At 42.4% G+C, this 10,470-nt stretch overlaps 1 protein-coding gene across 1 annotated transcript in view; it reads right to left on the bottom strand.

Moving 5' to 3' along the window:
- The window catches only part of ADAM9 (ADAM metallopeptidase domain 9), a gene marked incomplete at its 5' end in the record, with an annotated part of 35,587 nt that extends 25,709 nt beyond the window's left edge, over positions 1-9,878 (bottom strand). The window contains 4 exons of the mRNA XM_083368856.1: positions 1,160-1,238; positions 2,391-2,455; positions 3,787-3,878; positions 9,854-9,878. Coding sequence (XP_083224982.1) covers positions 1,160-1,238; positions 2,391-2,455; positions 3,787-3,878; positions 9,854-9,878 — 261 coding nt within the window. The remainder of the gene's footprint in view (positions 1-1,159; positions 1,239-2,390; positions 2,456-3,786; positions 3,879-9,853) is intronic.
- Positions 9,879-10,470: the final 592 nt, after the last annotated feature.

Raw genomic sequence — 10,470 nt, 5'->3', positions numbered from 1 at the left:
TGTTGTATGTTGATGTTATTATTATATGCATAAATACTAAAAAAAGGTTTATATTCAACTCGGTATATACTGAAAATATTAAAAATTATATTTGTTTAATGTAGACAAAAGGAGAATATTACTGGAAGAAGAAAGGATCAAGAAATAGATTACCAACCAACATATTGATTAATTGTAAAAATTAATTATCATTGTTTAAAATATATGAACCCAGACAACACACTGTTCACAAAGCACTAAAGACTGTTACTGTAAAAAAATAATGAATATCTTTAAAAATAAATAAATAAAAGCCTGAACATGATTGAGTCACAGTCTCCACGCACCAGGTGTCCCACAGCCTGCTGTGTAGCACCAAAGGACAAAAAGTTAGAGAAAAACAAAAAAAAACCACACACATTGCCTGCTAGCTCCTGAGATATCAACCCATTTAACACCGTCCATTTAATCATTTGCCAGCAGATGAATTATACTTGTGGAATTTGCTCCAACCTACACAAGTCTTGGGTGAGGTTCCTGGAACAGTGCCAGGAATTGGCAGTGTTGTTGCTAGGGTGATCAAAAGGGGGATTTCTTACATATAAAGAACAAAAATCATAATACCTGGATTGAATTCATTGAATTGATCTGAAACTCCAATTCGTTAAATCAACATTGAGGTTTACTCCCATTCTTCCCTGCCCACTTCTTCTTTGTCCTGGCCTACCAAGGTTTTGGCTGGACAGGTAAGTCAACTCACGACCACAATTGGCACCAGAATTTCTGAATTACTAAGCAAGACGGTTGTTAAGTGAGACATGTCCAATTTTATGACCTTTTTTGACACTGCGGTATTCCAGTGCACCCTTAAATAAATGCAGGAATATCAAAATCTTCCCCCTGTATTTCTTCTGTATTCTCTACTAAAGCATTCCCTAAGTCTCTCTTCACAAACTGAAAGAGAGAAGAAGGAGAAGAAGCAAAATCTCTCTCTTTGCACACATATGCACACACACTCAACGCCTCTCTCCACAGACCGAAAGGGGGGCTACAAAGAAAGCCCCCCCAACCTTCCTCTGACCTCATCACTAAAGGCTTGCAAGACCCTCCTCAGCCAGAGCAAATCCTTTGAAACATTTTTTTTAATTCTTATCAACCCTCAGAGAAAAATAAAACATACCTGAAGATCTGGAGTTTCTCTTTGCAGATCTCCACTTTTACTGTAGGTGTAAATTGTGAAGTTTTCAGACACCAGATCACTAAAAGGATTGAAGTGGAGAGGGGGGGAGGCGACACATGAATGCCAAACATAAAATGCTTTTTAAAAAAATCAAAGTAAGAGAAACCTGATTCAAAAGATAGCAGCTGAGCAAACCTCAGCCACAGGCATGAGGGAACAAAGGAAGGCCTTCCTTTCCAACTAAACCAGGGGTAGGCAACCTTGGCTCTTTAATGACCTGTGGACTTCAACTCCCAGAATTCCTAAGCCAGCCATGCTGGCTCAGGAATTCTGGGAGTTGAAGTCCACGAGTCATTAAAGAGCCAAGGTTGCCCACCCCTGATAAACCTTTGGCTTTTTCTACCCCCTGTAACTTTTACATGAAGAGCACTATGGGAGAAGGATTGAGGGGAGGGGGGGCAAGCAAAGCTTAGGAACAGGGGGGGGGGAAAGCTGCATTTGGATGGCATGTCAATAGATTCATTTAAAATTTTTATATTTTAAAATATTTAAAATAACATTTCTATTTTAATGTCTTATATCAGGGGTCCCCAACCCCCAGTCTGTGGACCGGTACCGGGCCACAATATGCCAGAAAGCAGTCCACACAAATAAGCGAAGCCGCATCTGCGGGATGCAAACAGCGCACGAAACCACTGCCCCTCCAGTCCACGGAAAAATCTCTCCATGGGACTGGTCCCTGGTGCCCCAAATTGACCACTGACCAGTGTTTCATACTGTTGCTTTTAAGCTGCCTAGAGTCGCCTCTGGATGAGGTGGTTGGCCTATACATTTAATAAATAAATGGACACATTTCATTGAAATAAGTTTCCAATACCCACCTACAATGTTGGTGTTAAACCTTTAGACAACCTGGCCAAACACAACTGTGCTATGACAGCACAAGCAATGAAGCCAAGCATCTGCCTAAGAAACCTGCTTTCATTGCCAAAGGTAAGTCAGCATTGCTATCTCAGCAATCAAACCAACAAACTCTGGCAAGATTTTGGAGGAGAAGTCAAAGTGACAGACAGGGAAATCCGATCAGGTTACACGTGCAGTGTTTGGAGGGATGATGGGGGTGATGACCCTGAATGGCTTATTAGAACATAACATAGACCAAGGGTCTTCAAACTTGCCCCTTTTATGACTTGTGGACTTCAACTCCCAGAATTCCTCAGCCATCACTTACTTGTTCCTTTTTAGATGAATTATATACGATTTTCCTTCAATTACAATACTGAACGACAACCCGTCCTGAAAACATGGGAGGGAGAAAGCAAGATTAGCTGGTGTTTCAATCATACTTAGTGACCCAGTCTCAAACAAATGAACAGTGGGAGTCAAGCAGCAATATTTAATAAATATTTCATATCTTCTGTGTCTCTTATATATATATATATTCTTGGGGGTAGTATTTTATACATCATTATTCAGAAGACCCCTCACATCCTGGGCATAAACTGTTTTAACTTCTATCCTCAAAATGACACTATAGGGCAGGGGTAGGCAACCTTGGCTCTTTTATGACTAATGGACTTCAACTCCCAGAATCCCTGAGCCAGCCATGCTGAGGGGAAAGGGAGAGGTTTCCAAGCTGAGCCATGCTGGCGCAGGAATTCTGGGAGTTGAAGTCCACGAGTCATAAAAGAGCCAAGGTTGCCTGCCCCTGTCCAAGCTTGTGGTTTGGTTTTGAATGTTTTGTTATCGGGCTAGGTAACATCTTCAGGGGTGTTTAAGGGAAGATGTTACCTAGCCTGGCAACGAAATCTTCAGAAACCAAACCACAAGCTCGGAGAACAAGCCTGCGCCCTCATCCTACACCCGAGCTATAGATGTTCGCCACTATTGCAAACACTAGGAATTGCTGAGGATAACTGAGACCGACTGCATTTTTTCTTAACTGCCAGGGAAGACATTTGTGGAATTTATTTGCTGCAGGAGCCAAAAATCACTTGATCAGACGAATTTTGCGCAGCAAAACTTGAGGCTCCAGAAGATTATTCTCTGCTGTTTTCCTCTTCCCCAAGAGATAGGTTTCTGGGCCTATTTTCAGGATGACAAGACTCGCCTTCCCAATTCTGACAACCATTTCCATCATCCCCAAGAACCAAAGATCTAGCTGAGAGAACTACATTCCAGACAGTGGAGTACTGTTTCTCAACCTTGTCAACTTGAAGATGTGTGGATTTCAATTCCCAGAATTCCCTAGCCAGCAGGGCTGGCTGGGGCATTCTGGGAGTTGAAGTCCACACATCTTCAAGCTGCCAAGGTTGAGAAAAATTGCTGTGAAGATTATTGTAAGAGTTTGGCACAGCCAGTTTCTGGTGTCCCTAAGGCTTTCCTACAAGTTTGTAAGAAGCCCCCAACATCCTAATACAACCTTCACTTCTAACACAAAAAGGCCATTGGCAAACATTCCCTCTGCTCTGCCTTATTATACCTACTTATTCCCTATAACCCCTTGAAAAGCGCAACACAGAGAGTACAGTATTTGTCAAGTATTTGTGGTGGCTTCCAAATACACTCCCACAACACTCCCATTAATTCCTTAATTTAGTTATAGAAGTTCCCTCATGCTTAAATACCATATTGTGTGCCTGGGCTTCTTGCTGTTCTTGTTCTATCCTCTTGGGGACAGTAATTTTGTAGGCAGACAGATGCGAAAGTGGCTGAAAACCTGTAACAGAAGAGGACATGTTAGCTTGTAAAGCGAATGCTCTGGCTTTTAAATCGCCAGAAGATCAGAGCTTGCGAGATAAATAGAAGATAGAATAATAGGGTTGGATGAGACCTTGGTGGTCCTCTAGTCCAACCTCCTATAGCATCCTGGACAAATGTTTGTCAGTCTCTTCTTGAAAACCTTCAGTGATGGAGCACCCACAACTTCTGGAGGCAAGCCTTTCCATTGATTAATTGTTCTCTCTGTCAGGAAATTTCTCCTTAGTTCTAGGTTGGATCGCTAATGAACTTGCATCCTTTACTTCTTGTCTTCTGGTGCTTTGGAAAATAAGTCAACCCCCTTTTCTTTGTGACAGCCCCTCAAGTCCTGGAAAACTGCTATCATGTCACCCCTAGTCCTTCTCTTCGTTAGACTAGACCAGGGGTAGGCAACCTTGGCTCTTTTATGACTCGTGAACTTCAACTCCCAGAATTCCTGAGCCAGTCATGCTGAGGGGAAAGGGAGAGTTTCCAAGCTGAGCCATGCTGGCTCAGGAATTCTGGGAATTGAAGTCCACGAGTCATAAAAGAGCCAAGGTTGCCTGCCCCTGGACTAGATATATCCAGTTTCCTCAAGCGTTCATCATATGGTTTAGTCTCCAGACCCTGGTTTAACATGGAATAGGTCAACTCGTCCCAGGACAATTCGACAAATACAAAAGTTAAATTAATGTCAACAGAACCATGGCCAATTATGATAAAATAAAGGAACATCAATCCAGGTGTACAAAAGTTACAATAATTTTGACAAAAACATGATCATCAACAATAAAAGTCACTGAATGAAACAATCAGTACAACATTGAAGCGTCCTATAGAAAGTTGTCCCACGGCGAGTTGGCCATGGTACATTGTCCTAAACCCGATTTAGCAACTGGTTGAAGTTACAACGGGTCACCCAAATGGAATTTATGACCAGGTTGTGAAGTTCTAATGGTTGAACCACTCCCTGCAGGCACAGAAGTGCATTATGGCGATCGGCAACCAGTCCACATGTCAAGGATGAAACTTTGGAAGCTACGTGCCTCTGTGTTTCAACTTGCCTTTAGATTAAGGGGGGAGGTGTTACTTTCAAGTGGGTAAGAAAAAGAAACAAAACTACTTCAATTCAGCTGAAGACCGTGGGAGTCTGAAGCCTTGTCAAGGACACCAGAACAGGTGTGGATTTGAAGCAGACGGTTCCCATAACAAACTGAACTTGTTGATACGGGTTACGTAAGATATTTATTTATTTATTTATTTTATTTCCATTTATATCCCGCCCTTCTCCGAAGACTCAGGGCGGCTTACAAGCTTAGCAGTAGCCTTCATTCTATGTATATGCCTGCTTATTAGGGCTTTCACACACACACCAAGCGGCATTATTACAAAGTCAGGGGGTTTGGTTGGGAAAATTATTGTTTAAGTTTATGAATTGGTGTTGGAACCTCAGAGTTAGTTTTACTTTGACATAATCCTTGCAGTGTATTCAAAAAATAGTAAGCTTTTCGGAAACGGAATGTACCTGGAGTTTTATTTGGATTCTCAAGCTGGATGTTAACACCACATTTATGCCCCTTTGCAACATTCCACAGTTACAGGAATGGCATTTAGTTCCAGCTTCTGGCCAAAAAAAATTACCCATAGAGAACAACTGCAGCATTTATTTAATGACCACTGAAAAAGCAGCTTGTAAAATTGGGTCAGTCACAGGATGCCACACCTTACAACTGTCATGTTGGGGAGCAGCCAGCCAAGAAGCGGGGGGAGGCCTTAAGCACAGAAGTAGCCTCAAATCCTTGTGCCTGCAAGAGATCCAGAACTCACTCTGCCTAAAGCAGGGGTGTCAAACTCGCAACATCACATGATGTGTCACGACGTATCATGACTTTTTTGCCATTGCCGGCAATGGGGTGGGCACGATTTTGCTATGATGCATCTGGCCTGTGGGCCGGCAGTTTGACACCTCTGGCCTAAAGCTCCAAAAAGCCTTATTTATCTGTACACGGGCAAAGGCTGGCTGTCTGGGGAAATTCCTGTATTATGGCCAGATTATATTGAATTAAATGGCTTAAACCTTACACATGTGGACCTCGTTGCTTACACCTAACAGTCATGACTTACCAATGTAATCGCCAGGCTTAATTACAGGTGGTCGTCGACCTACGATCACAATTGAGCCCAAAATTTATGTTACGTGAGACATTGCTGAAGTGAGTTTGCTCCCATTTTACAACCTTTCTTGCCACAGTTGTTAAGTGAATCACTGCAGCGGTTAAATGAGTAACACAGTTGTGATGTGGATCTGGATTTCCCCTTGACTTTCCTTGTCAGAAGGTCAAAAAAGCTGATCACATGACCCCGGGACACTGCAGCCGTCATAAATATGAATCAGCTGCCAAGCTGATCAGGTGGCCACGGGGAGGGATGCTGCAACGGTCGTAAGTGTGAACACGGTCATAAGTCACTTTTTTCAGTGCCGTTGTAACTTTGAACGGCCACTGAACGGACTGTTGTAATTCGAGGACCACCTGCACAAGCATAAATCAAGGGCTTCCCGCATTAGAAAGGTCTTATTGAGACAATAGCCAGCATGATTCCTTCAAGGATTGCTTTCTGAATGAGAAGTTTTTATGGACTAGGCAACACTCAGCACTCAGGAATTCTGGGAGTTGAAGTCCATGAGACATATCAGAATCCTAAAAAAGGAAATGTGAAATAAACAGATCTGGGCACTTTGCATCTACAGTATGAAAAACGTAAGCTAATGAGCACCATTTTTAACACCTGGATGGGATCTACTGTACACAGAGGCTAGAATTAGGAACGAACTAGGCAACCCATGAACCGTAATGTTATCCTTTCAGAGATATTTCCTTACCTAAACAGAGAAGCAGTCAGAGCACTTCCTGCTGGCTTGACCACAGCTAGACCACCCTCCAGCAGCTGATGGTGGGACTGGTCTACTTGGCCTCCAGACGACTGTTCTATTGAGCCTCCAGACGACGGTGTGGCAATGGGGCACTCTTGAACTGACCACAAATTTGCCAAATTTCAATCTCACAAGAGTCATTTTTGTTCACAAGAACAAAATCGAATGAAAAGATGGAGGAAAGAGAGCAGCGAGCAAGGAATAACATTAAACGAGGATCTGGCTGAAGGATCTGACCTCCCATATACTGCCTGGAGGGCCCTGAATAAACTGAGAGTTGGAGTCAATAAATGTAAAACCAATATGCTCAAGTGGAGGCTTTTAGCGAATAACAACATACTGTGTGAATGCGGAGAGATGCAGAGCTCGGCCCATCTGCTGGTGTGTCAGTTACTACCAGAAACATGTATTGATAATGACTTATTTCTTGCCAATGACAAAGCCACAAAGGAGGCTTCATTCTGGCAGTTTAAAGTTTGATCTGGATACAGGAGGAGGAGGAGGAGGAGGAGGAGGAGGAGGGGGAGGAGGAGGAGGAGGAGGAGGAGGAGGAGGAGTATCCCAGATTTTAATTTAATTTAATTTAATAATATTTCTATACCGCCCTTCTCCCTGAGGACTCAGGGCGGTTCACAGGGCAAAAGTAGAATACAAAATACAAACATTAAAAAGAAATTAAATAATTAATTAATTTTGGACATATTGTGTAAGCTAGCCCATTTGAGATACGTACGCTAGTTCAAAAAATTATTTATGATGCCCTGTTTCACTCAACTATAGCACAGATTGGAGAGTTTTACTAATATATCAATATAGTGATTTTTTTTGTAAAGGCTACACAGCTGTCCCCATTTCGCTTTTTCACAACACGCCACAAAACAAGAACAAAACGAAACGATTGCTCACTAAGTGTAACCCTCAAAAATGCTCAGCTGGTAGAAAACTAGCTTCAAAATATGAAAGATCTTCAAGAAAAAAGAAAATATTACTGCAACAGAAAAAATAAAAAAAACGTGATGTTAGAACTATTTTGAACGGCCAACTTTTTGTTTTTCAAGAAATCTGGGAATTCGGGATTCATTATCACTAAAAATGAACATGTTATCTTTGTTGAGAGGCAGCATAAATGAAGTCTCCTTGAGAGAGTACACTCAGCTTACCAAACTGACAGCTTGAAGCCTCAAATGAGAAGGATTACACTTTTGCAGCTCAACGTCTTGACATTAAGCCACATTAATTCCTCCTCTTTCTTATCCCCGGGAAAGATGTTTGGGAAGACTGCACATCGAACAGGTGGTAATCTGATTTGTGATCTCATTTCTAGGAAGTCAGGCTTGGATAGTTTCCCATGAACTTTGGCATCTGGTAATAAACTCTTTTCTGTATCTCGTCCTTCTCGTGCCGATTTTGAGACATTTTGTCTTCTTTGGAAAATTCTGGGAACGAATGGAAACAGACCGATCCCATGCAGCAAATATACTGGGAACAAAAATACATTGAAGAAACCGAATTCATGTCAAATGCCTTCCATAACCAAACGAGCAGTTCCTCCATCCATTAAACAATGTTATATCCAGCCCTCTCAATTCCTGGCAAATACACAGGGAAGAAATGGAGGTTGTGACAGATTTTATTTTCCTGGGCTCCAAGATCACCGCAGACGGGGACTGCAGCCAAGAAATTAAAAGACGTTTGTTCCTGGGGAGGAAAGCCATGGCAAATCTAGACAGCACACTAAAAAGCAGACACATCACCCTGTCAACAAAAGTGTGTATAGTCAAGGCTATGGTCTTCCCAGTTGCAATGTATGGCAGTGAAAGCTGGACCATAAGAAAGGCTGAGTGCCAAAGAATTGAAGCCTTTGAACTCTGGTGCTGGAGAAGACTCCTGCGAGTCCCTTGGACTGCAAGGCGATCAAACCGGTCAGTCCTAGAGGAAATCAACCCTGACTGCTCTTTAGAAGGCCAGATCCTGTAGCGGAAACTCAGATACTTTGGCCACCTAATGAGAAGGAAGGACTCTCTGGAGAAGAGCCTCATGCTGGGAAAGGTGGAGGGCAAGAGAAGAAGGGGACGAGAGAGAATGAGGTGGCTGGATGGAGTCACTGAAGAAGTAGGCGTGAGCTTAAAAGGACTCCAGAAGATGGTAGAAGACAGGAAGGCCTGGAAGAACATTGTCCATGGGGTCGCGATGGGTTGGACATGACTTTGCAACTAACAGCAACAAACAAAATTATTTTACACCTCTTTGTCCAACTGCACGTTTTCAATACAGGACAACATCCAGCCAGAAATGGGAACATTTTAAATCTCATCTATTACTTGGGGCAACAGACACATATGAAAAAGAAGAAAGTTCTTTAAATCTATGGATATTTGAGAAACTCTGCTACTCTACCCAATGTAATAGCTTCCTACACAGGTAGTTCTCAACTTACAATCATTCATTTAGTATTCGAAGATACAAGAGCACTGAAAAAAAGGACTTAAAACCATTTCTCACACTTATAACAATTGCAGCCTTCCCACAGTCGTGGGAACAAAATTCAGACCATGTCCTGGGATCACGTGATCACCATTTGTAATCTTCTCAGCCAGCATCCAACAAGCAAAGTCACTGGGGAAGGTCGTAAAATGGAGCAAAAGTCATTTCCACTTGCTTAGCAGTGGAAATCTATATGATCTCAGTCTCATCACTATCAGATAAGTAACTCCAGGTCACACTGCCTGGGAAAGAGAGTGAATTTCAACACATTTAGTAGCACTAAAATGGGGGGGGGGGGGGAAACCTTGTTACTTTCCTTGCCTGACATCCAAAATGTTGTAAATGCACATTGCCCACACTTACTTTCCCTTTGAGCTTCTCTTTTGTTCTTTCCTTTCTATTGAGCAGATGAAAAGGGTAAAGGTTATGTTCTCAGCAAAAGCTGAAATTTGAAACAAGCAAGTTGCTTCATCACCCCCACCCCCAAGTTCTGCATCAAATGAATCAGTTCCTCAAACTGTTAGCTGCTATTTATGAACCTGTGTCATCTTTGGACCTGGACCTGACAAGCCACAATCAGGGCCTACCACGATGAACCACCTCTCAGAACATGCACACTTGGTCTTCAAACCTTCCTGGAGGCTAACAGAGTCAGGGATCTGTCAAATCCAAGGAGGAAGACTGTGTCTCAAGATAGGGCATAACTTTCCTTATCCCAATAGCCAAAAGCCCAGGGTTTACTTTGGAGAGATAGAAAGAAGCAGACAAGGGCTCTGAACCTGACCCAAAAACTCTCAGAAGAGGCAAGATGGCAGATACAACAGACGCTATCTTGCTGATTTTGGCTACTTCATACCACAAACAAGGATGTCTTGGCGCACCAAAATGCTCTCAGTTACCCTGGATGGATATAGTACGCTATACAGGATTTATTTCCTGTAGGGAGAGGGCAGGTATGGGCTTGTAGAGATTAGCAAACACGTTCCTCTTTTCTGCTCATTTTAGAGAAACGTTTAAAAATCTCTCCCTGAACAATCTTTACAAGACTGGAACAAGTTTAGATTTACCGTATGTTCTTGTTTCTGATTATAACCTTATGTAAAAATGTTGCAAAGTTTTGCTTGTAAAATTCACCCAGCTTGACCGCCCGTAAAAG

Source organism: Vipera ursinii (genome assembly GCF_947247035.1).
Source record: "Vipera ursinii genome assembly, chromosome: 8".
NCBI lineage: Eukaryota > Metazoa > Chordata > Lepidosauria > Squamata > Viperidae > Vipera > Vipera ursinii.
This window is presented reverse-complemented; position numbering and strand designations above follow the sequence as displayed.